Source organism: Abramis brama, assembly GCF_963993115.1.
Source record: "Abramis brama genome assembly, chromosome: 16".
Classification (NCBI taxonomy): Eukaryota; Metazoa; Chordata; class Actinopteri; order Cypriniformes; family Leuciscidae; genus Abramis; species Abramis brama.
In genome coordinates, this window is record NC_139978.1 from 27,290,817 (window position 1) to 27,318,799 (window position 27,983).

The 27,983-nt window shown below is 37.8% G+C and overlaps 1 protein-coding gene across 2 annotated transcripts in view; it reads right to left on the reverse strand.

Annotated features, from left to right (window-relative positions):
* The window catches only part of glis1b (GLIS family zinc finger 1b), an 81,143-nt gene that overhangs the window by 11,418 nt on the left and 41,742 nt on the right, over nucleotides 1-27,983 (reverse strand). For both annotated transcript variants that reach the window (XM_084087222.1, XM_084087223.1), the window contains 4 exons: nucleotides 15,336-15,497; nucleotides 12,462-12,572; nucleotides 10,968-11,136; nucleotides 6,595-6,751 (listed from right to left, as the gene is read on the reverse strand). In XM_084087222.1, the coding sequence (XP_083943348.1) occupies nucleotides 6,595-6,751; nucleotides 10,968-11,136; nucleotides 12,462-12,572; nucleotides 15,336-15,497 (599 nt within the window). The remainder of the gene's footprint in view (nucleotides 1-6,594; nucleotides 6,752-10,967; nucleotides 11,137-12,461; nucleotides 12,573-15,335; nucleotides 15,498-27,983) is intronic.

The following is a 27,983-nucleotide window of genomic DNA, read 5'->3' on the forward strand; positions in this document are numbered from 1 at the left end:
GGCTTTTAGTATGAATATGTTAAACTAGTGTGCTCCAAAACAATGACAAAATTCGCATTTAGAAGCATTCAAAACTTACAGTCTCTCATTTCTGCCAATATGGATCAATGATTTTGATGACATCACGCTGCACTTCAGCTTCTCATCCGATTTTCTGTCCAATCAAATGCTCTCTAGAATCTAAAGTGCCCCCTACATTATAAATAGATGCTGAAGCTGCGGCTAAAATCGGTCCCTTGTTCACACATTTACTATTTTCTACATGGTGAATGGCACACAGTGCAATATATAGGAGATAGGGAACGATTCAGACAGTGTAAATATGCTTTCCATTGGGGGGAATGAAGTCTGGTTTTGTGTTAGTGTCACACGAACCGCCACAGTGCGCACACAGTCTGCTCCGGGCCTGAGATATGATAGCACAGAATGGAACATATGCGCGAGTCGGTGCAGACCACAAAACATATCGGACCTATTTGAATTCTATATTAGGAGATTAGGATGAGAAACCATTAGAGATTAGGAGGAAACTTTGGCTTTACCGAGTTCAACGACCGAGCTGTGATATAAAGGAAACGCTATTGGCTTTTATTTAAAAGGGGAGGAGCTGTTTGATATGTCCCGCCCTGTCTTCCTGTTTCAGTGGAAATTATGTCAACACATTGAATAATGCTGCGCATTTCAAGGCACTTTAGTGGGCCTTTAAATAATTATAATTTTCAGCACAAACATGCCACTTTCCATGCAATTGAGGTTTAAAATAAAATAAAATAAAAATAAATAAACAAATTACAGTATAACCACATTCACAACACTCAGAATCAGAAAGATGCATGATGGGGAATTGTGTAATGGTAAATTGTTTTTACTGGAGATTTTTAGGCATTATGTGTTTTGAGTTAAGAGTGATGGGATATACTGTAGGAAACTTTGGTTTCCACTAGCTAGAAAAAGTCGACTTCACAGGGACTTCAAAGAATAATGACCAAACCCTTAATAGTTTGCTTGTGAACAAAGTGTTTACAAATGGTATTTCTTCAAAGTAGAAGATTGAGTAATAACAGCAAAGTGTTTAATGCTGACTGTGATTCAGTGAATGTGACTCTATGGGAACTTGTGTGAATATCCCAGAGCTTCACTCAATTGACATGAGTAAGTCCTTACTCAGCACAGAGTAGACACCACTGAGTGAACGTGACTCTTCTGAATATGATTCACTGGACGTGCTCCATGTTAAAGAACACAGTTACTTTACGTCTGGCTCCAAAAGTAACCACCAAAAGGATCAAAGAAAAGCGGTCCAAGTGGGACACAGCAACTTTGACCACACGCATGCACACATAAAAATCACAGATTGAAGTGAACAAACCATGCATTGGGGGTTTGAAGTTAAGTTTACACTGCCTACACACACTGAAAAGTTACATTTTGGATGATGGAATAATACTGTTATTAAATACATGCTGCGAGTTTCATGAAAAGCTCTGTCGTTGACTCTATTGCAAACCCATAGTGTCATGTTCCAGTTTAATCCCTGTTAGAGGGGTCAAAGACCTTACAAATCGTGCAACAGAGGTGCTGGTTTCAGAGGCAAGGCAATCCTTATGCTCAAACAGACACAAATCCTCCTGGAGTCGGCTGGAGACAAAATAGATCAAGATGGGAGTTTTTCCCCTCACATCCCTTTTGAATGAAGATTCATGAAGATGAGTGCTCTGTTCCCAGTTTGTCTTGTCTCACCTGTCAGGTTGTGCTCCGCTGGGAGACGGCGTGTATGAGTGAGCATGGATATCCCAGTTGCCTCGCAGTAAGCTCTTCTGATTGAAGATCGAACTGGCCGCTGGCTTGGCACGGGTTGGTGGGAACCTTTCTGGTTCTGGTTAGCAAACTAAAGCCACTCGTGAGAGATCAGGCCCTTACTGATCCGAGCCTCTAGCTTGTTTCTAAACACTCAAAAGCTAAACTGCTCAAACGCTCAATATGCAGTCGGGCGGGGGAATTAGCTTAAGATACAATGTGTCAGTGTAGCTACTGTTAAGATCAGGGGGTGATACTGAAAACTACAGAAATGGACTCAACTTCAAGGAATTAGAGTTTTTATGACTATATTTTACGAGACTTATGAGACTAAGCGCAACATATATGTATATACTACTGATTAATATTTATTTGATCAAAAATACAGTTAAAAAATACACTTTACAATTTTAAAATATAATTTATTATTGTGACTTGGTGCTCAATTATTAGTAATGGATCTTATTATGTTAAAAAAGTTTTTGCTGCTTGATATTTTAATAAGTAAAACTAAAATTAAAAAGGATTCTTTGAATAGAAAGTTCAAAAGACAAATTTATTATTTATTTATTATACTGTCATATAAATGTCTTTACTGTCACTTTGATCAATTTAATGTGTCCTTGCTGAATAAAATAGTTAATTTCTTCTTCTTTTTTATCTACTTACTCTAAACTTTTGAATGGTAGTGTATCAAGGTTTCCAAAAAAAAGAAAAAATTAAGCAGCACTGAACATTGAAAATGGGAAGAAATATTTCTTGAGCACCAAATCAGCATATTAGAATGATTTCTGAAGGATCATGTGACTCTGAAGACTGGAGTAATGAAACTTTGCATCACAGGAATAAATTATATTCTAAAATAGAAAACATTTCTTTTAAATCATAATACTATTTCACAGTATGTAGGCTACTGTATTTTTGACAGAAATAAATGCAGCTTTGGTCAGCATAAAAGACTTCTTTTAAAAACATTAAAAATCTTACCAACCCCAAAGCTTACTCCCATAAAAAAAAATATGGATTTTTTTTTTTTTATATCCTCTCATTAATACAAACCTGTTTCTAATTACCATTAAGGAACACCAGGATCAGCTATTTGTAATTTTACTGTAAAACTGTCACCTACAAAACATGTTGAGGTGCCGATGCCACCCATTAAGCCCTCCAGGCTGGTGAACACGTTCCACAGCTACGAACACTTCTGCCTCCCTGCATCTCAAACTCCACACAACGGAGACCGCTAGATGTATTTTCACTGGCATATTTTTTAATATTAGCTTCAGAAAATGACACTAGTATTTGCGAAGTAAAAGGAGTCTAAATGGGCCATTTCAGCCAGGGTAAACACATTTAGCAATGAGGTCAGAGGCTGCAGCAGTGGAGTCAAGCAAGTTAGATAATTTTGTCAAAATGTTTAACGTCCTGCTAAACCATTTGGGAAAAACAAGAGCGGCAGCTGCTGTTGACTTTGGAAGCCGAGTGTATACTCTAGGCTTTAAACGTAAATCAAAATGCTCCATCTTCAAATGTAAGTAGACGTTTCATACCTGGTTAGTTGTAGGTCCTGGCAAAGATGTTGCGTTGGATGGACGGCATAAAGCGTGCTATATGTGCGTACACATTTTTGATCAGGAACCCCAACTCTAATGACTTCCGCAAACAAGACGACGGCCATTTTCTTAATGCTACGTTGTCAGCGCGACTGCATGAGGAAGCTCTTTTATTACAGCTGACACTTGACTTACTAGGTGGATAAAATACTTTTATGTTTCAAGTTCCACATATACTCATTACTTCCAAAAAAAGTTCACGTCCACCTTCATCTCATGCTTTGTGTATAATCTTACGTTTTCACAGACTTTGACCTTCAGCGTCAGTGAAAGGCAGAGCCTTGAATATGTCATCGTGATCTTCAGTGCAATAGCGTATAGTGTTACATGAGTATCCCCTGAGCCGGTTTCGTTCAGCTCTCATTCCTCTCCAAGTAGCAGTAATTGTTTGTGGAGCTTTAAAACGGCTCGCTAATTTTCTTGAGCTTTTTTTTTTTGTTCTTTCTGCGACCTGGAAAAACAGATCACCTTCCAGAGGGACAACATGACAACTCAATGCTGCCTGGGCACATTTCATGGGCGCTCGAGTATTTTTGCTAGAAATTGATGTATCCAATGGGCTTATACTAACAAAAACGTCACTTTGAATGAACTGTTAAAGTGTGTAAATCTTTTTTTGCCAGGAAATTTTATCAAAGTATACATGTTTTTGTTTTGCCTGGGTATCGAACACACAACCTTGGCGTTGTTAGCGCAATGCTCTACCAGTTGAGCAAACAGGAAGAGAAAAAGAACAGGATTGTCGTTTCAATAGAGTCATGCTGTTTACAAGCTCTTGAATAAGTTTCTATTCTCGGATGTGGGTGAAATTAGTTAATTTACTTAAAGGGTTAGTTCACCCAAAAATTAAAATTCTGTCAGTAATTACTCACCCTCATGTTGTTCCAACCCCGTAAGACTTTCATTCATCTTCGGAACACAAATTATTCATAATATTATTATTCATAATATTATTCATATACATAATATATTATACTAAACAGATTCATATTCTTCTGTGTAACAGCGCAGCGCTTCTAGGTTGTACGTCAGAACGTAGGCTCACTATTGGCCAGCATCACACACATCACACACATGACCAGCGTCAGCCAATAGTGAGTCTACATTCTGACATACAACCCAGAAAGTCGTTTTTTTTTTTTTCTCGCACAAAAAGTATTCTCATTGCTTGATTAACTTAAGATTGAACCACTTTAGTCGCTTGGACTATTTTAACGATGTCTTTACTAACTTTTCTGGGTCGGCAGATGAAATTACATAGAAGCCTATGAAGGAGTGAGCCAGCTCTCAGATTTCATCAAAAATATCTTAATTTGTGTTCCGAAGATGAACGAAAGTCTTACGGGGTTGGAACAACATGAGGGTGAGTAATTACTGACAGAATTTTCATTTTTGGGTGAACTAACCCTTTAACACTGCACTTTTGCTTTCATTTAACTATGATAAAGAACAGAAAAATCTAATTTAAATCTGGTGCTTAAAAAGAACAGATGTATTTTCTCTCCTTTTCTCTATCTCATTTCCAGCATTTCTGTTTGTCACTATACAAACAGTGCGTCTTGATGACACATTGGATTTGCAGTTCTACTTTGCTGGTCCAGGGGGAAATCATGGTTTTTTAATGGGAAACATGCCTCAGTCCTGTTGGGGACATATTAGACTTCATTGTATTCCTTCTCTGAGCTTTCCAGAAAACTAATCACAGCTTGAGGACAGAGAGAAACAGAGGTGTGTTTGGAAATCTTTTTTGGGAACACAGTTCTGCTTTACTTACACAACACTGACACCTCCAAACTGGTTTATGTTGTGTTAAGGTGACATTGGTTCAACCTGGATTTGCTGGATAAATACACACTGAAGTCAGAGCAAGGGACGAGCATTAAATTCGTCGTAGGGTGTGTGCTTTGGGAGAGTGTTACAATGAAAACAAACGTTCCGTATGGACAAGGGAACAATCTGCCGGTGGTGCTTTGGATAGTAAATAAATCCAGGCCCCTAAATCAATATGGTTCTTACACACAGTGAAAAAAACATTAAACGGCACAGATTTCCAAAGAAAATCTCCTGTTATGAGAAAAACCTCACTGCATTGCAATATTCACAAGACCCCGGATGTGACTAGCTATTCCAAAGCAATAAGATGACATCAAGGAAGGTGCTTTTTTGTAGTTTTCAGACAGATGGTCAGTCTGTGTATTATTGGTGAAGATTTTTCAGAGACTCTTTCTGCAGGTTAACACCAGTGGCGACAAATGAGTCTTTGAGTGAGTTTGTAAACAACAGTCAATGAATCAACTAAACAGATTTATTCGACCAGAAAATAGTATAGTAATAGTAGGCTAGTATTCTATTCTGAATTCGGCCACTGATTCATTCCAGACAGAAACAAGTGACCCTGTCTTTTTGAGTGATTCAATTATTAAACTCAAATGATTCATTCAAAACACTGATTCATTCAGGAATTAGACAAGTGACAATCTTTATGAGTGAGTCAACTAATCATTTACTCAATTATTTGTTTAAAACCACTGATTCATTCCAGATCAAAACAAGTAACTGTCTTTAAAAGTGAATCAATGAATCATACACTCAACCAAAATCAGAGGCTGGATTCAGCATAATAACACACCACTAGTATCTGTACTATGTCTTTTTATGGCAAAGACAGTAAGAGGAGTATGCTATATTATTCTGAATTCAGCTGATGATTAATTCTTAGAAAAGAAATAAGTAACTGTCTTTCTGAGTAAGTCAACGAATCATACCCTCAAATGATTCATTCAAAAACACTGATTCATTCAGGAATGAAACAAGTGATTACTGAGTGAATCATTATCCAGTAATTTTTAATTATATTAAAGTATAATCAACATTTTTTTTCTCACTTGTCAGACATCTTGGATGGACTGCTCACAGAGCATATTGCAATGCATTGTGGGATTGCCTTTTCCTAAAATGATCCACGCAATGCTGACTTAGAATTTGGTCAAAAGAGTTCAGAACAGCCTTTTTGTCACTGCTTACTAACTGGAACAGAGCCACTTTAACAATAACTACAGTGATATCTGTAAATGTGATGACAACCTTTATCCAATCTGACATCATCTTTATTGATCTCATCCAACCTACGTGTATGTCAGAGCAATTGGGAGTAAACATGATGCTCGGTGGGATAGGTACTCACCCTTCCCGGGTGTTCTCGAGGCCAGACAGCGGGGAGAGATGGTGGGGGCTGCCAATGTCGCGGTCCAGGCGGGGCTGCCTGGGGGGCAGGTCAGGTCCAGAAGAGAGCAACTCAAGTGGGGCTCCATTGTGTGTCGTGCTGGAGCCGGCGTACAGGCCTGGAAGACAAACAAAACTAATGTGCAAAACATGCCTGATAAACCTCAAGGAGCCCTCAAGAACGGCACATTGACCAAATTAAATCTCCACAAAACAGCCCTTAATGGCAACAAGCGCTTGTTATGACAACACAAAACTCACCAAGGCCCTTTGGATGAATTTAAATGTTCTGTGCTGTTAGCAATTTACGATACATAATTTATGTTGCCGTGCGGAATGGATTTGATTGACTATTGCTATTTTGAACATATCTTTGACAGATCGGATAAATTTTAATGGAACGGCAGAAATAACAAGTAGAGACAGATCTACTATAAGCTACTTGCATTGAAATGAATGGAACAGTTGGGCTGGATCTTCAGCCAAGGACACAGAACCTTGAAGCAAAAAAAAACAGAAGATACATCAACTCCATCCACAGTTTATAATGGAAATAACAGACATAGATCAGATATCCAACTGGTCCAAATGTCATCCCACCATAGATTATACTACTGTATGCAAACCAAGCCAGGTGAAAATGATAGTTGCTCGTTCTGTAAAGGGGCTTCTTCCGTCCCCGGGCTTCTTGTGCAGCCTGAGAGACTGACAGGCGGACACTTTTCCCGGTTGCTCCGGCTGTTAATGTGTTCCTCTGGATTTGCCCAGTAATTGTTTTCCCAGAAGCCCTCTGTGCACTGACAGTCCTCAGCGGCTCGTCCTAGCACCCCTTCTCTTTGTGTTCCTCTCCAACTGCTTTACAGTGGAAGCGGGGCCTATCTGACAGTTTTCTGAACTGGTTACAAACTTGATTCATTACCCGAAATCATCAATCAAAGTCCTTAAATGCTTTCCCCTTTAGCCCTAACATCTGCTACCAGACTGGGAAGCATTCAACAAGTAATGGCCATGATTGCTTTAGTTGTTATCTGCTGGAAAGATGGGCGGGGGAGTCCACCAGGAGGCAGAATCAGATTCTAATGGCTGAGAGTAATCGGGAATTTCTAGATAATATATATATATATATATATATATATTTCAAGAATATATTATATTCAATATATCAATATATATGTATTCGTGTGATATAATTTGTAGTAAAAAATATAAATACATGAAACACAAAAATACATCAAATATATAGTATGATATAAAATGTATATATATATATATATATATATATATATATAATATATATATATATATTATTTTATCACAATATAATGAAGTCATGCAAAGCATACTGTATGCCACAGAGAATGCACAAAATTGTATGTAACAGCCAGATGCAAACCTACACAAAGGCACAGGACTAGATCGCACTTTATACGTGCAAATTACAAAATGACAGAGGTACCCGCTCTCTGCTTTGCTTTGCTTTTTCTACTGGCCCCGGAACAAAGCATAGGGAGAGGCAGAAACATCAGGAACATTAAATGCAGGCATCTTGGCCAGACCCAACCACAACTTCTGCTCTAAACAAGAACAAACAGCCACAGTAACATAACAGGTCCTTCAGGCTAAAGACATTTGCACATTGAAGCAACAACTTATCTCCTTTGAACTGAGCGAATGAGAGACGGTGTAAGCCAGGACGTCTATTTTCCCCTGGCACACGTTGGGGGTGATTTAAGCTGTTGCAGTGCAAAGTGTGTTTTGTACAAGGATGCTTTAGAGATGGGGAGTTCTACAATTGTCCTTCAAATTACCCTCACACATACATTTAGGGTCTGTTCTACATTCCTCTTGACTGAATCGCTGCTCTTAAAGGAATAGTTCACACATAGTTTTTTTTTGTCATCATTTACTCTCATGTACAATGACCGGGAGGGGACATGTTCAGTTCAGTTCATGTTCAGCCACACGATGTGAAGTCGTGGCCTCGAGATATGACATTGAGGGAACAACACTGTGGCAAGCAGGGCGGGGCCGAGAGCCGTGGGACGGGAGCGAGGCCGGTGGAGCGAGTGCTAATGAGCGGTCTCGAGTATCACGGAAGAGCTCCAGGAGGATAAAAGGAGGAGTGACAACAGTGCAAGACAAGAGAGGACCAGGCCTGGACTTTATGTTGTGTTTGACAGTTCCCACCTCCTTCTTCCCTTAGCCTTTAAACCTCATCTATTTCTCGTGGCCACAAATTTAATGCATAAACAAACCTGCATGACCATAGAAATCTTGTATTTTCACAAATGGATATTATTAATACATTATTTTGAATTAAGAATGACAATAGTGTGGAATTAAGAAATTATTAACTATATTAACCTATATTTTAGGTCTACTATTATGTTAGCCTATATTATATTGCATGTGATGTTGCCTATAAAGCATTCAAATGAAGTTTGCTATTATCAATACATGTTAAAAGAATGTGTAAGAATATAAAATAATAACATTTTTATCCACCTTTTATCCATCCCATCCAACAGTTTTTTTTAAATCAATTTACTGAACGTTTAATATTTTTATATTATTATAATTTAAGTTATATTTTTTTATTCATTGTTATGTATTTGCTTTATTTCCCCCTGAATTACATGTACATCTCTACCTAATTAACGTTCTGGCCTACTTAAAGTAGGCTATGGCTATGTATTTTGTAAATACTGTAAATGCCCAGTTCATGCCAATAAAGATATTTCAATAAAGTATTTCTCTAGGCTTAGAATACACTAGTATGAGACGATAAATTAACGTCTGTTTTCATTTACAAATGTAGCCCCTTGTGTCAGTGACAACATTCAAATAAAGTTTGAATAATTGGTTATTTAGGGGGGAAACAATTATTGCGATTTTTCTAATACAAATACCAATTTAAAATGTGACATTAAAAAAAAGAAAAAGAAGAAGCTCCAAGTATGCTGTGCTTGTTTGTAGGTATGTACAATTTGTGAATCAAAATGACTATAAAATGTAATGACATTTTGACAAAGGTTTGTAAATATTAACAGAATTTTCATCCCTTTAGTGTTCCAGGCATTGGCATTGGCCTTTTTATGAAATCTCCTCTGCTAACTATTGCACCACAGTATGTTCAGCATTTTGACAAGAACAAGCCAAAGAACAAGAAAAATGACTAACAGGGAGGACTATAACTACTGTGGCTTAACTAATGCAAAACAAACACAAAACAAAGCATGCAAAGCCTTCACCTCTGACCTCCCTCTCTAAATCAAAGAGCCATGAGTTATAGCTGGGTATTTTAAGGTAAGTGTCCTCTCCTTTAGCTCCGATTTAGTGTGAATTGCATAACATTGAAAGTAGCATGGGAAAATTTACATCTAACGCAGATCGTGCATTGCAGCTGTTTGCAATATTATCATAGCATATGGTCTTCATAACATTACAATCCCCTTTATTCTGTCATGTCCATTTGAGCTGTTAAATCGTAGCTTATTGGTTTTGGATCACATAAATGGTTCTGCAAGTGAGCGTACACTTAAACACATCTGGGTTTTAGTACATTCTAGGGTGGAGGGAACAGTCCTCTACCCATCTCTACAAAACATCCCAGGATACATAAATTAGACAGCAAATGCTCCTACAAAAACAAGCAGTAATGGATGCTATAGACCAAGATATACAATCATTTCTCTCAAGGCTTGGAAAGCAGCAGTTCATCTCCAAGATCAAGTATAAAATTACAATCAACATTATCTTTAAAATCATTCATATAATTATTTAAATACATTTCAGATTACTGTAAAAATATTAGTATTAGGATTATATAAACGTATTTGGAACTAGAACTAGATTCTGAAGAAAATATGAGTGGTGACTGTCTAAAACGATGATAGGGTGTGTTATGCGGTTGCTGGGTTGTTATGGGTAGTTACCAGGGCATTGCTAGATGGTTGCTAGGGTGTTCTGGGTGGTTTGTAAGTGGTTGCTTATAGGCCAGATTTTCAGCAGGCAAAAACAGTAACAAGCCACTTGACCTGAGATATCATTGTGGTCGTAGTACAAACAGAGCCTGCACCCAAGTTTAATAATCATGGTATGAGCAAAAATAATAGTGATGCTTGCTTTATCAAGCACCACTAATTACAAAAATAATCCATGATTCTCTGTGCCACACCCACTTCACACCGCTATCAAAAGAAAGTGCGAAAGTGCCTATTGAGCAGTGGATCTCAACCTTTTTTTTTCTTTTTTTTATTGTTTTGTCTAAATTTAAATAATTTTAAATCATCTTGAGGCCCCCTTAGAAGATATAGAGGATAAAGTAAGCCTTACCTGTGTAAATTTCCTGCCCGAGTGCTGGGGAACGGCCTTCTTTCCCATTCAGAGAGTGCTGAGAGGTGGCAGGGCAGTGGGATTGCTGGGAAGGGGCAGGGCCATGCAGATGCTGGATTGACAGACATTCACTCAAAGCATCTGATTCTAAATGGGGGCAAGCCCTTAGCTGTCAATCAAAAAGATAAAAAAAAGATTAAATAAAAAAAAGATTAGAGATACATATATCAAAGCATGATGTTCTCATGAATGAAATCACATTAAAAACCTGTGTGAAACAAAAGTCTCCAATTAAAAAAACGTACAAACACACAAACTCATCGCTGACAGGCCCCATCGGCCAGCGCAGGAAATGAAAAGCTTAGAGAGAAACAGTTTTTCACCACAAACAGGAACCTTTGATTGGAAACATGAGGGGATGAGGGGAAGGACAAACCCCACATCCACATCCATCTCCATCGTCAGTACAGGTTGGGACGCTACGTTATCAGCTTCAGAGAGGCGGAGAGGTCTTTTTTGTTGGTGAGACTAGCATGCAAGACTGATTCAATCAAAAATCAAAGTTCTGGGAGTAATCATGCGTTTTACGTGACATTTGTGTAGAGTTTGGGGAGTCATATGTGTTTAGGACTATTAGACTGAATTTGAAAGCTTGGATTGTAGCATGGAATTCTGTTTAACTGGAAAATTATCTTCGGTCACATGAATTCGTGATGAGTGGACTGAATCTGGAGACGATACCTCGCAATAAACAATAGCCCGAAATGAGCCGTGAAATGCAACTTGAAAGTGTTATGTCATTTTAATTCCACTGCAATTAAGATTTTCAAAACAAAAGCTCACAAACTTGCAAATTAGAAATAAAACAAACACGTCTTAATTACACGCAAATGGGCTGCAGTTCTCGAATATTACGAAAGAGGACAAACCGCACGTTTTCCAGTTGAGATCCTTGTGCAAAACTCCCAGCCATTCGTCAAACGTAAAGGAGCTTCGGTGCCGCAGCTTGCTATAACAGGCGTCGCTCGCGATAGATGGAGTGGGAGTGTTTGTTTGACATCAGCCCACAACATCTGGCCACTGGGGTATAGCGCTGCACAGCTTATTAACAATGGTACACGCTCACATGTGTTTCCGCTTACAACGGCAAGCAAGAAGAACGCATCAGTCAGCTGTCGTTTAGACCAGTGCAACAATGAGGCCATTCTGCTTATAATTACCCACTTTAATGAGGAATGCACTCTTCACCATGTAGATGCTGAAATGTGGTCATAGTTGATCTATTGTTGGGGAAATCATTTTCAAAAGACAATCCTAAGTAGAACCAACTGCACCAAGCCATGAAAAAGACACAATTGACCATGAAAAATATCTACTAGAAAAGTTTCTCAAGGCCGATGGCAAGAGCCAAAGAGCTAATTTTACTCTGATGTTCTGATGAGATCTTTTGTACAGAGGAAATAAAGAAAAGAATTGAGATGTTTTTATCCTTACCTTCCTACGCACCTGCTGCTCTTTGGCAGAGTGGATCTTCACATGCTTGCGGAGGGAACTGGGGTCTGTGTAGCGTTTAGTGCAGCCTGGGATCTGACACGCATATGGTTTCTGAAACAGGAAATGCACAATGAGTCGAAGAATCATAATTATACGCAGGTCAGCCACAAAGAGGACATGGAAACACACTGCTATGGACACAAAGACATTAATCATTACATTATGTCAGCATTCATAATTGAGTAGCTATAATAACAGTTTATAAGAGACATTAAATACAGTGCAGAACATTTATGAACACACATGGAAACTAAAAATACATGACAATTTAGACAAGCAACTATTTTGAACTCCCAAAATAAACATTCAGTTTTTAAGATTGAAAGTCTATGTAAAGTCACTAGTTTTAAATACATTTCTAAATATAAAACAAAAAAGTATGATTCAATGTCCACATTTCATTTTTATTTAAACATGGAAATAAATAGAAGGTTTTAGGAATAAGGAAATATTATTATGTAAAATGAATAAAAAAATATTTAATATTCTGAGCTATTTCTAGGTTAAAAATATTATTCTTTCTTTATTTAAAAGTATTGCATTCAATCAGAAAATTAAGCATTTTTACAACTAGACTTTGAAATCCACCGCATACATTTTATTTCTGTAATCAGCCTTAATATTTACACTATGAATGTAAATGGACAAACACAAGTGCAATGACTGTTTATTTTGAGAGTTAATAAATAGTCAAAGCTCAAGAGGAAAGACAGTATCCTACCTTTCAGCTGAGAGGACACAGGAAGAGGAAAGAAGAATACAGATTGTTCGGTAAATGTGTAGGTATACAGGTTCTGTACAAGCACTTACAGTGGTTTATGTTATTTTGCACATTTTATCAGCGTTGAAGTGCTGAAACGTGCGTTTTCACATAAATATCAGTGTACACATGATTCTCACTGCTAAACTTTACTGAAACACACTCTTACACTCCAAAACATGCAGAGGTGATTTTCTCCCATGCATTTTACACTGCTCTTTTTTTCTAGAAAAGAGGCAGTCATTAAAGTGAAAGTGGATAGGCTTCCTTTATTAGCTCTCCTTTCCTACCTTCCCTCGTTCTCTAAATAACACTGTTTTTACAAGCCGTTCGCAGGGCAGCTCGTCTCTGCGCATTTATTTGTTTTCACTGTGCAATGCCATATAATCCCCCTGCCGTCTAAACGCACCAAAAACAGTAAACGAGAAAGCTTAGGAATGGAAAAAAGAAAAAAGGCCGTCAAGAATAAATATCATTACAGTCGGAGGGATTTTTTCACTGTATATGAGGCATGTGGGAAGGCTGTGACAGGGCGCATAGGCAAGTTAATGTGTAGCACTGGGCATCTGGGGTCGAGGGTCTTATTGGCTGTGGCAGTGTGGCGGTAGCGCGGTGCGGGAGCTGTACTGCGATGTGATACAGCATAGGGTTCTGCCAGTTAGTGAGAAAAGACTAGCTCAAGTCTTTCCCTGACTTTTATTTTTCCTCACATGGTTGGAGTGGGATGCAAGACGTTCTTGCCTCTCTCTGCCATGTGTCGTTGCTATCACAAACGGAGCGTGGTGTTAAACGGCGTATGATATAACGCGTTTCCCCTCATCAACCCATAGAGACATAACCGTATGTATGTTTTGTGCATGCAAAATTAACATTTAGGTCAAAGAAAGGCAGCAAACAGCACATTTACGGGATTGTTTGTAAGGTCCATTTGGTTGGGAACTTAAGTGGTTGGGACTTTTGCTCTGAACTTAAAGGTCCTCCATGGATCTCCCTTTAGTTTAGTTTAGGAGAGGCTAAATAAGTTCAAATACAGTCTGAATAATCTTTTGAAAAATAGTTAGCAATACTACAACGTCATAACAAAATCACTTAACACATTTTGGAGCATCACATCACCTATGTAAGCAATACCTGATTAATAACACTGTTTTTACAAGCCTATACAGTATGAATGTCCAATTATGCAATACTTCTCTGGCAACCAGAGTATCCAATGCCAGTCACATGTCGCACAGGTAAATTTGTAGCAATAGCCAACAAAACATTGTATGGGTCAAAATTATCGATTTTTCTTTTATGCCAAAAATCATTAGGATATTAAGTAAAGATCATTTTCCATGAAAATATTTTGTACATTTTCTACCGTAAATATATAAAACATTTATTTTTGTGAGTGAATGCAGCAGAATCGCAAACATAAATGGACAACTTTAAAGGCGATTTTCAAATCTCAGCCAAATATTGCCCTATCCTAACAAACCATAAATCAATCAAAAAAATTGACCCATGTGACTGGTCACATATATGAGATGACTATTTATGATGAGCCGAATCACCAGAATAAATTTAACTCCACGTATGACAGTTAGGACAGTGAAGAACAAACCGATTTACTAGAATGAATGAGTTTCCCAATGCTATAAATGAGAAAGGACCTAATCACTGAAATAAACTTTTGATTAGAATAACTTTCCAACTCAGTATATGAAAAGTGATGACCTTTTAGGATGAACCGATTTAATATGAGTCATATTTTCAGTGCTATGAATCATTTAGACTGAAATGTATTAGAATAAATCAGACCTTCAATGCTACACTTCAATGAGGGTGATTTATTTGAATGAAGTTATCTTTAAGATGATTCTAAAAACTGTAGCACTTCTTGTAACTACTTAATTTATTTAAATAAAGTCAGTAGCATGACTACAAGTTTGTATTTTCCCAACACTGCTAATTTCTATATTAAGGATGGTGTCAGTAAAGAGCAGTGTTTGTTTTTGTGTGTTTTGAATAACTTCGGGGTTGAGTAGGAATGAATGTATTCATGTACTCACAGTGTCCAGGTGTGTGCGCTGGTGCTTTGCCCTGTCGCTGGAGTTGCTGAATGCTTTCTGGCAGCCTGGGTGCTGGCACAGGTACGGCTTCTCTCCTGTGTGACTCCGCAGGTGAATCTTCAGATTCTCCAGCCGTGAAAAAGCTTTGTTACATCCTTCAAACTGACAGAGAGACAACAACAGTAATCTTTCTCGGAGGACGATGTTTTATAAGGCATTGCCTTTAATTTGTGCATGAGTGTGAACAATGCATTCAGATAAACATTTGAATCAGAAAAGAAATTCAGATTCGTTAGCTCATTTTCATGGTCTGGCCAATCAGAGTTCTTTAAAATTACAGATCATAAGCGACTGACTACTATGCCACGCCCCTTCCAACTACACTTTCTCCTAAAGTCATCCCAGGATGGTCCTCTGCAACCTGTCTATCTGTGTAATGAGGCATTGGACACACTGATAGAACATGTTGTCTTGTCATTTAAGGGCCTCATACATTCTATACAACCCTATCTCTTAGCTCCGCCCCGAAACATCAACAGCCCACCAATAAGGAGCCTCGGATGAGACAGAGTGGCAGCTTATGGAGGTGTCAGAGAGAGTGTAACCTGACATGGCAGCTTTGCTCTCTATTGTCCACTGACCTCTAACTGAGGCCCCCGCTTCTATCGCAGCTCCAGTTTCACTGAAGGAAAGAGCCTTCCATTCTTCTAATGGGCTCTCAGAACATCATTCGGGCTCTGGCCTCCTTCAATCACTCGCAAAGGGCTTGCTATTGAGGCCAGGCCATTTAATACGGGGCGAAACCTTAGACTGCCACGGTTGGGATATATTGAGTGACCTGGATTATACAGTGTGTGTATCTGTGTGTGCAGAATTCTTATATGGCACATTAAAAAAATGTGGAAACAAGCAAAAAACTCAGTCAGGTACATTACAGGTTCACTTTCACACACATTTACATACACAGGAAAAAAAAAACAGAATTTGCAATTTTATTAGAAAATAATAGTGTATCAAAGGTAAAAATATGTTCTTCATAAACAAACTTTCACATCAAAGAAATTTTGCCTTGAGGCCGGCTCAGAATTTCAATATTTAAAAAAAAAAAAGGTATTCATCATAAATATCATCTAAATAAAGAGTGAAATAATTGTAAACATTTAAAAATATTTATTGTGTGAAAATAATTTCTATCAATTTTTCAAAGATTGTGACTTTTTTGCCCTACAACGTTTTTTTCAAAGGTTCATCATGGAGCTTTAATTCTGTTTAATTGTGCAAAAATTATAGAAATATAATTTAATTGTGTGTATCTAGGACATTCCGTAATGGAATGTTCAACACGGTAATGGAAATTACCATGTTGGAAATGTATGTCTTTCAAAAAAAAAAAGTACACTATCATTCAAAATGTTGGGCTTGGTAAATTTCTTTAAATATTTTTATACATTAAACATGCCCACCAAGAAATTATCAGCAGCCACTACTCCAATTTTAGTTCAAGCACAATTAATTGCAGAGGTTTAATATTTAGAGTTTGGGGTTAAGAACAAACTCAAACCAGAATATCTGAGGAATATCAATTTAAGCTCTAACTGGCCACAAACTTTTACACATTCATATCATCAGCTCACACAATAGAACGGTACAGTGGTTGAGACACAATTGCTTGGGGCTTTTGAACATTCAGACCCCACAATTTGTGCCTGTATTATTCAACAACATGAAAACATCTCTGAATATACCCACAACACAGAACTTAAAGTCTCAGAAAACCGTGCAAGCCATACTCACATATCACACCAGAGATATATGTCACGTGCTGACTCCTAAAATACTTGAGTTTTCAAAACAAACACCGTGAGTATGTACGTCCCAAAATGTGTGTATTTATGTATAGGGGAAATAATCATTCTTTCGCTGCTTTCTTTAAATGTAATACAAATTTCAGGCTAAATTGAATTTATGGGTCCGCAGAGAGAAGCCTGCTAATCGTGTAAAGCCCGCCATTAGTGTGAGGATTGGCTGCCAATGGAGCGAGGTGCGGAGCATGCTGGGATACCTTGAAAAACAAAGCAAAGCATTCTGGGATGCCATGCAAACACAGCCATCTGCCAGAGTTTAATCCATTTGACCGGGAGGAATTTCTTTTTCTCTCTTAATGTCTCTCATTGTCTCTCCACTTTTTTATGTCTCTGGCATTTTATTTTCTAACTTTTGAAGACCATAACATTCTCTTTTATATAATAGCATGAAAAGTGCAGAACATTATTTTCCAAATAATTCTAATGCAACCAGTTTTGCAACTGACGACAACATCTATCAAAACATCCCCAAACGTAAACCGAGGAATGTGAAGTTTCTGAGATACAAACAGACGTTCATCATAAAAATCAAGAGAGAAAAGTGAGACTCCAAACAAACTAAATATATGTTGCATTTTTAAACCGCTATAAACCAACCATGACAGCTCCTAAGTCTCAACTACCCTTTGATTTTATTTGCAAAAACAGTTTAGCAAGCTAATCGCATTAATTGGCATAAACGTGTTTAGCTTTCCCCTCTGAAGGCCTGTGTGAGGGTAAACAGAGCGATAACCCTCGAAAGTAGATTGTGGTAAGTCATTTGACGCCATCTTTCCGAAGTGGGCCTCAGGATCTGCTGTATACACACAGAGTGACAGTTCGGGTTGACATTTGTGTCAGGGGCACAGAGCCAATCATGGATGATTGCGGGCCGCAGAGGCCGCTCAACCTCAACCTGATGACTATATGGGAAATGAAGCGTGATTGCAGCAGAAAACGTCCAACGAGGCATCGGGCAACTAAAAGCCCGTAGTGTACACAAGCACTCGGAAGAAAAAACAGTTCATTAATACCTTTAAATACCTACAGAACACAAGCCAGCCATTATGGCACATTTTTCTGCTCAAAAATAAGGCCATGTCGCTTAATGACGTCACACAGAGCTCTGATGGAGTGACGAGGATTGAGAGGAAGAGAAAATTTGCTTATTATGGGAATTGCATTCAGGCCACATTCTTTCCCGTGGAGTCAAAGGTCCACTGCTGTTCCCGTTAACATTCGGAGGTGCTCTGAAACATAAAACATATTTCCCCATTATACTGTAACTACCAATCTCACCTTCCCTCAGGCATGCGTTTATTCAGACATTAAAACCTTTAGCAACTAACAAGCATTAAATACATTATTACTCATAATTAGTGGGCTTGAAGGCAAATTTTAATGAGCACCATGACTTCTTTTCGTACAGCCAGACACATTTTCTGTAATTCGTTGTGACATTCAAATTGCTTCAGCGCTCTCAGATATGCAATACAGGGTCTGTCTGCGGGTTATGGTGATGTTCTGTGATCAGCACTTGTACGAAATCGATTCTGGTTCCTGTTGGAGACCGAAAGGTGTTACGAGGTTTACCACTGAGCGCCTGGAGTAACTGTGACCTGTAAAAGAGAAACCGCCGACACGTCTTTCGGCACGGAGAACAGCGGAGCTCAGATGGAGTGGCTAAAAACTACAGGCGAAAGCGAACATGTGCCTTTAATCTGCCTGTTTCCAAATGCCCCCTGGCAACCACAGCAAAGAGCAGAAAAACGTAAATGGATGAAATTATATCCATATGATTCAATGAGACAGCTAAGGGGAGACAGGTTTCTCATGCACTTCATCAGGGTACAAAATTAAACACAGCTTAGCTAAAATATTCACATTACATAGTTTACACATTTCATTTCCACATCCAAACGCCACTCGTTTTAGCAGCCAACTTCATCTGTTGCTAATAGGAGGCCTAATATGAATCAAAGATCTGGTTAATTTCTCTCTCTCTCTCTCTCTCTCTCTCCCTCTCTTTTGGAACGGCGCTGAAGGGAATTCACTTTCGATTATTCTCAGGAATCTTTGATTTTTCTTTGTTGCTCTTTTGCCCGTTACTTTCAAATTTCAAAACATTTGATTCATACCTAATGTGATGCATACACAAATCCTCAGCTGACAAATGTTGTCCAGATGGGATCGAAGGCTTGGCCGATAAACCGGTGGAGGAAGTAGTCATGTAAATGACTAGCAAAATTGCTCCGAACAGACTTTTTTGTTCTCGTGCAACACTGGTTAAACCAGATTGAAACCCATGTAGATTGTAGATGGGACCTTCACAGGAAGCAACCTATGATGACTAAATTGGGCCTCTCGCATAGTCATTACGCACCCCCCACCTCACTCTGAGCAACGTTTTTGAAGGAAATTGAATTGAAGGTGTATTATGGATTCTGACCTCGGTCGCTATGGAAGTCAGACATTAGCAACTTATACTACATGTGGGAATCCTGAACTAGAACATGCAGGAAACATATGGATCTTTATGGGAGCACTTAACCCAGAGTCGTTCTGGGGCGTACCGTCAAAGTGTTACCAGCCAGAAGATATATTGTCTACCAAAACTAGCTGTGATCTTCTTTTGACCTAGGAATAGATTCAGATTTACAGAGGGAGAAACGAGTGAAGGTCCTCTTCAAGGTCAACTGTTGCTTCCACATGTTCTCTTCCTTTCTAAAAGCCTTTAACTTGAAACTTCAGCATGAACGTTGTCTGGCATCCCTCGCTTGCTGTATTTCATTTGAATTTATGACTACAGTAGGTGGCATGCTCATTGACTGTACATCCTGAAAACAGATTAGTGTAAGTAATCTAATATACAGTACCTGTAAGCACTCTTCTGAAATGCATGGCCATGTTTCAAGCTACATACCAACATAATCCATTCTGATTTTAAAATAGTGGTTGGCATTGTATGGAATGGATTTTTTTTCTTTAAAAATGCCAGATTCTACTGAAACAATGTGAAGATGCTGGATATTAGGGGTGGGAATCTTTTACCATCTCACGATTCGATTCGATTCCGATTCTTGAGGCCACGATTCGATTCAAAATCGATTTTCGATTCAAAAAGATTTTTGATTCAAAACAATTCGATTTTATTCATAATGATTTCTAATCAGGTTTCTGATCATGATCTACTCTCATCTGCTTTGCAATACAGAATGACAAACGGAGACATTAAAGTGTCTTTTTCACATTTATTAAGTTCAATTCTCAGGGAAGTGCCTTTTATCAAAAACATTGAAAAAATATTTTTACTTGGTACTTTTAAAGCAAAGTATTTATGATGACCCATAACAAACTTACTTCCAATACTTCCTATATTAATTGTATTAATAAAACAAATGGAAGTGATTTGGCAAGTCAACTGTAAGGTTACATTTGCCAGCATATGTCCCAACATTGCTGAGAACCAACAGGAAAATAAATGTGTGCCTGTACTAGCAGCATACTTGTAGTAAATTAATACAAACTTCAGCATATTCTGAATCTCTAGCATTTAATAATAGACTTCTAACCAACATCCTCTTGTTATTTCCAATGAGCAATATAATCCTTCAGACAAAAAAAAACATTTTGCTGTAGCAAATTCACAAACAGTTTTCGTTCAAAAATATAGAATTATGTACCAGAAGCTATCATAACGTATAATGCTTGTGGACTTATGCATATTCTGAATAATTAGTAACATACAAAGTCGCTCTTGACTTATACACAACTAAATAATAAAGAGTTATGACTTGAAATGTTTGCTGTATACCACAATCAAAAATAGCAAAGAAAGTGAATGAACATTCTGCAGAGAGTAACTTACAGTCAAAATGTAACTTTTTGTGACTGGCATTGCACATATTGCATACAGATCAGATCGGTTTACAAAGCATATTGATGTGAAAACTAAACAATACAGAAATTCGCTCTCATACAAAAAAATACTAAATAGATCACAATGAAATTGCCAATGTTCCATACGTTAGCTTTTAACGAAGACATTCTCTGGTGCCGTTCGGATTTGGCGCTCAGCCATCATGCGTCTGTTATGTGCGCGTCTCTGTTATGTGCACGCCACAGACTGTCCGCGCACTGCACGTCCGCTTCAGAGTTCCGCCTTTTGCGTTCCTTCAATGTTACGTTATTAGATTTTTTTTTTTTTTTTTTTTAGAAAATCGATTTTTGACATTTGTGAATCGATTCAGAATCGTCCACGTCCCGAATCGCGATTCATCTAAGAATCGATTTTTTTCCCCACCCCTACTGGATATGCAATGTGCTGCTGAAAATTCAGCTTTGCCATCACAGGAATAAATCATATATTAAATATATTAAAATAGAAAAGAGTATTTTAAATAGTAATATGATATTTCTTTTTTTACTGTATTTTTGATCAAATAAATACAGCCTGGTTAAGTATAAGAATCTTATATCAAAACATAAAAAAAAAATCTTACTGACCCCAAACTTTTGAACACTTACATACTGAATTCTGTTATTTGATTTGAATTTAACTAAATTAATGTTACAGAATATGTTACACAGAATATTTGATTTATTGTACATTAGCAAAACATTTATATGCAGACAGATGCAGACATACATTTATGATACATATTCAGCAAAAATAGTTGTCGTCACAGAAAAAGGGTAATTTACCCCATTGCTGATTTTTAATTTTGTGCCATCAAAACTAAATTAGCAAAAGTTTCCATTTATTTTGCTTAATAAAATATTGGATGATGCATCCTGCACATGCTAAAGACATCACTGTTAGTACTGGTAAAGGCACAGTGTTCTTCTTAAGTGGGCCATCTTCCCTCATCTTACCCTACATATTACAGGCCTAAAGACCTGGCACCATTAAATTAGTGTCAAATTTATTTAATCCGTGTTTCTTTGTTGAACCGAACACCAAAGAAACCAAACAGCATTCTCGGTTTCCCTGGCCGCAAAGCGCTGATGGACACCAAGCACAGTCTGTCACTCCAGTAACCGGCCTCTCACTCTCTCCGTTCTAAGTATCTCTAATAGCTAATTAGAGAGTATTACACTCGCCCCGATGACTTTACAATACCACCGAGCCATCAGTTATCTCCCCGTTTCGTGCAACATGAACCATGGGCACAGTGAGATGCAATGAAACTCCTCAACATGATATGTGCAGTGTTCATGCCTGCGGAGGGGCAAATACAGCATTTGACACAGAAGGTCTCAGCGTCCATTAACCGTCAGTCCCCATCTACTCATTGACACCTGCTAGCGTTCGGTTCCCAGCGGCGCTGGCACAACACACGGGGTAACGTGACAAATACTTTGACTGCAGTCGCTCAGGAACTTCCTCTTTAACTGGCCGCCATGAGAAACTTGTTGCTTTTACATCCGATTTATGGATGAGAATCACACTTGCTGAACTTTCATTACACAAACTCATAATTCTCACATATGAGCTCTTTATTTGAAAAAGTTGGCTGTCAGGGTCATGCCATACTTCTTAAGGTTCAAACGTCGTCCAAACTCTAGGCTAAACACCAAAAAAGGCCACATTTCACAACATCTCTCGTTATATGACATTGTGAGGAACATATAAACTATAAACTCTCCTGACCGACATTCATTCTCTAGCCTTTTCTTTCCGCCCTCCACCCTGTTGGCATAATGTTCAGAGTTGACACAGCTGGGTCTGTCTCATGCCCACTCTCTAAGCTATTTTATATCTCCGACCTGACAACAAATACACATCCCAGAGTGCCTTGCGCCTGCCAAGTCAAACACTTCTGCGTCAAAGGCTCTGTCAGATTCATGAACAAAACAAAACTATTCAAATGGACAATAGGTCAAGATGTTAAATGTGTTCAGTTTTGGTTGACGATGTAGAAAGGTCGAGTGACATCTAACACAGTTGGATTGAGAAGTAGAACATTTACGCCCTCCAGATATGTGATGAAATTGAACTACAATAGAGAAAGCTTGTATTGTTGTCTTTTGGGAACCTGATTGTTGCGTTTCCCCTTCAGTATTTTCTTGTTTTGTTATTTTCTGTTCAAAAGTGCAGTGCAAGGGCAATTTATCAGGTCATATTTCAGAACACATTATTAATAATGATACGTCATACAGCATGACTGCACATTAAATCATGTGGAATCACAGTGGAATACGAGGACTAATGTTTTGCACTGAAAATAAATAATATGTAATACTAAGACCAAGTCATTATTAAATGGAAATTTAATAGCGCAAGAAAAAGATAAACTATTCTAAATTTGTGAAAAAAAAGTAGAAAATTAAAATAAAATAAATTAAGAGCTTGTATCCAAATGTTATACAAATACCTCACATAAAATCAATAACTTAGTTGAGAGAAAGAAAAAATAGACCCAAATAACAAGGTCTCAGTGTCCTGTGATATTCCACAGTAAATGTTTTCATATTTATGGAGTATTTAACTCGAAATTTCTCATCACGTACTTGTTTACCTTAGCAGTAATATGAGTCCAGGTCTGGCTCTCGCTCCTCTCTTGGTATTTGCAAGCGAGACGCTGACGGTATTACAAAGCAGTGTGTTTTTTCAATGCTAATATCCACTTTCCATCTTTGCATTAAATTGTGCATGACCTAATCTAAGTCTTGGCTTTTCTACGCTGAAATATGAATTTGGCTCATCCGTGTCACTTGTTCTGGTTGTATTTAAGCTTTGAAGAGGATAACATTGAGTCTTCAAGGAGCCATAGAACGTGCTATTTTCTTAATTTTTCACTACTGTGGAAACAATGGCTGGACATTATACAGAGATTTGGAGCGTTTCTTTATGGTCACATTCAAGTCCATTTCGAAACTGAATCCTTTACAGCTTCACAAACCTGTCATTTTAAATCAAATTTAAGGGGTGAATTGACGAGCCTTGGGCTTTGAGGTCACATAGAATTTATCAGAATGCTTCATGAGACCTTTAGTGAAGGAATGAAATCATTGTTTGGAAAAAAGTCTTTGGCGGTTTGTCACCAAAATGAACAAAACAAGAGTTGTATGTCTGCGCTACTGATCTTTGGGAGTTCACATCAATGAGCCGCACACAATTACAGATCGCATGTTATCTCGATGACAACTCACAAGCACAAATGGAGCAGGCACTTTCATATGGAAACATTTCTGTTGGAACAGTGCCACCAAGGTCATGTGTTTGATTTCCAAAGAGTGCATGAACTGATTTTAAAAATGCCATGTAAGTTGCTTTGGATAATACTGTCTGGCAAATTGTACTCTACTTATCAAATGTTTGGGTCTGGAAGATTTTTTTTATGTCTCTTTATTTTACAATGTAATTTATTCATTTCATGGCAAAGATGAATTTTCAGCATCATTACTTCAGTCTTCAATGTCACATGATCCTTCAGAAATCATTATAATATGCTCATTTGGGGCTAAAGGAAAACATTTTTATTATCAATGTTACAAACAGATGTGATGCTTAAAATGTTTGTGGAAACCATGATATTTTTTCAGGATTCTTTAATGAATAGAAAGTTCAAAAGAGCAGTCTCCTTGCTTATTTTCTTTCAAAAAATTATACTCAAACTTTTGAACGATAGTGTAGATATGAAATGTAAAACCTTTCTGCCTCAGAGCAGGGTTCACCAATCTCGGTCCTGGAGGGCCGCTGTCCTGCAGAGTTTAGCTCCAACCCCAATTAAACACACCTGAACCAGCTAATCAAGGTCTCAATAGGCATACTAGAAACTTTCAAACAGGTGTGTTGGAGCTGGTTGGAGCTAAACTCTGCAGGACAGCGGCCCTCCAGGACCGAGATTGGTGAACCCTGCCTCAGAGTAAACAAAATAAAAAGGTACTGTGACTTGATATCTAACTATTGCGACTTCATATCTCAAAATGTGATTTTATATCTTGCAACTGCAACTTTATATTTCACAATGTGACTTTATGTCTAATTTTAAACTTTATATGACAATTACCTTTTACTCTACATGTGGAAACAACCTTCCACACTTTCCTGGGAACATGCAGGAAAAAATATTAGCATTATTAAAAGGTAAAAATAACTGATCTTGGGAAATTGTGAAAAAGTTACATTAGTTATTGAACTAGAAACATTTGGAGAATGCACTTTGCTATAATGGAGAACCAAGTTAAGTATTGTTGGCTGAAAGAACATGGTTAAAGTTCATGTTGGTAGGAAGTGCAAAGGTTGCTGTTATTATCAATAATTGTTGAAATAGTTTCTAAGCAATACCTCCAAATGAATGTAGGGACTTGACTACATAAATAGACAAGCGCTTTGAGAAAGCGTGGACAGCTCTTCTGGCGGAGTATGAATAGTTTCATGGGGAGAACTCTAATTGGACGGTTGAATCCAGCTGTGAGTCAGCAGTAAAGCGCACCACGTCCTGCCAGATCTCCATATAACACCCCGCTTGAAATGAGGAACCGAAACAGCGTCTTTCCAGTGTACCACATTCTTACTGCACCCCCACACCCATAACTGTCGCTGTGGCGAGGGGTTTTATGCAAAGGGCTTTTGGTGAAGATGTTGCTCTGGTTACATCTATCTGAGTGACAGCAGATGACAAATGAGACAGAATGCTGTCACAGCCCATAAGTTTGTAAGAGAGAAGCTGTCACAAGCCTCCCACACTTAGTTTTGGGCTCTGTTCAGACCGCAGATGGGACGTGGTTTCGGACTAGAGGGGCACCATAAAGCCTCCAGTTATGTGGCTGTTTATTAACTGGGTTGGTTTGGTTTTGAGAGATACTTGGGATACTAAACTGGCTCTCGGTTTTGCTAAGTCCCATGGCCCATCTGTATCTCAACAAAACCATTCTAGAACACTGGGATATTCAGTCTTAACTCAAAACTGTCCGTGCTCTGTTTACATGATGGGGTTTATGGCGAATGTTTGCGGAAAGGCTGGGTGTGATGTAAATAGCGCCCTGACTACTGTTATTTATTCTAAGGAGTGTTTGGCAGATGGCACCTGGCATCCGCTCCATGTCAACATGCTCTCTGTAGTGACAATGAGGAAGGTACTCTAAATTAAACACATTTATGACTGGCCCCGTGTACATTTAGGCCATAAAGGGCCCACACTGAGACATTAAATCACCATTATTCAAATTTATTACCACATTTCTAATGTGTAAGTAGTGAAATAAAAGCACTATAAAAAACTCTTTTAGCACTTGAATTTCATGAAAAATTAATAAAACATATTTATTACCCTACTTAAGATAAATGTCCTTTTTTATTAAAGGAATATTCTGGGTCCAATAAGTTAAGCTCAATCGGCAGCACTCGTGACTTAATGTTGCTTAACACAAAACTAATTTGGATTCATCTATCCTTTTAAAAAATGTTACAATAAAATACTAACTGTTAACTTTATATAAGAGTGGAAAAATACAACAAAAATACAATTTACAACTTTTTCGTAATGACAACATTATGTCTAAAACCTTAACACAACTGTAAAAATCATGGGAACCATTTTACAGCTCAAAAATACACTAAAAGAAATAATGTAAATGTCTTTATGAAAATTATAAGCTTCACATTTGTCCTTAAATCCTATGAAAATTTGGCCATTTACTTACATAAGTGCCTCACTGTAACTTTCTTTTTAAAGAAAATGAAGGATACGCTGAAATTATTAGGCTACTTGTAACAAACATTATGTAACAAAGGCTGTCTATTGAGCTCAGCTTGTAAAATGTGAAACAGTCAATGCATATCAACTTAACAGAAAAATGTATGACTAAGGAGCATAAAAAATATGACTAGCAGTTCTTTAACTCTTTCCCTGCCATTGACAGAATTTTCCATCATTTATGACACAACGCTTCCCCGCCTGAAAGAGTACAGAATTTCCAGATCAAAACACAGGTGAAGAAGACGCAGAAAGCATTGCTTATGTAAAATAATGAGATCATCAAACATTAAACAGCATATAAATCAAAACTGCCAACGTTACTGAATGAAATGTTGAACCCAGGAAGTGGTATGTGAAAGCCTTGGGGGTGTTGATGGACTCGACCGACTCCATCTATGTTTTGATCATCGTTCTGAATCCGACACGTGACAAAAAAACTATTTTCTTAGATTTTTGTTCAAAGTGTAGATTTTTTATGAAACTTAACCACCTTCAAGTGTTGATTAAAAAAAAGACTGCATGAAGCTATAATATAATAGCTATGATTTATTTTTATTTTTATGTTGTTTAAAATCAGTGGCTCTGTTCTTTCATTTGTTATATTGCATATTCAGATATTCATACAACAAAATATTCTGGGGGCCATCAAAGTTTTGTGAAAATGATAAAAAAAATGCTGGCGCTGACTGGCAAATGTAAAAAAAAGAAAAAAAAAGAAAACGCTGGCGGGGAACAAGTTAAAAGATGTGCTAAACAAGTTAAAAGACATTACTCAAATGCGCAGAAACATATACTGAGTGCCAAATATCTGCCTTTAACTAGCAACACTTCAATTTATAACAGCTCAATATTTTCTTGGCACACTGTGCACCAGATTTTTTTTTATGTCACCTGGCTGGATCATGTTAAAACAACTGATTTTCCGCACGTTTGTGCTGCAATGCTAATAAACAATTACAGAAAATACAGACAGAGGTTATATGGGGCTAATAAAAATACTGATATTGAATAATAAAAGCAATATGGTGCTAATATAAATAAACAGTACTATATAGGGAAAATAGGACAATAGTAATAAAAAAACTTGAGTGTTCCCA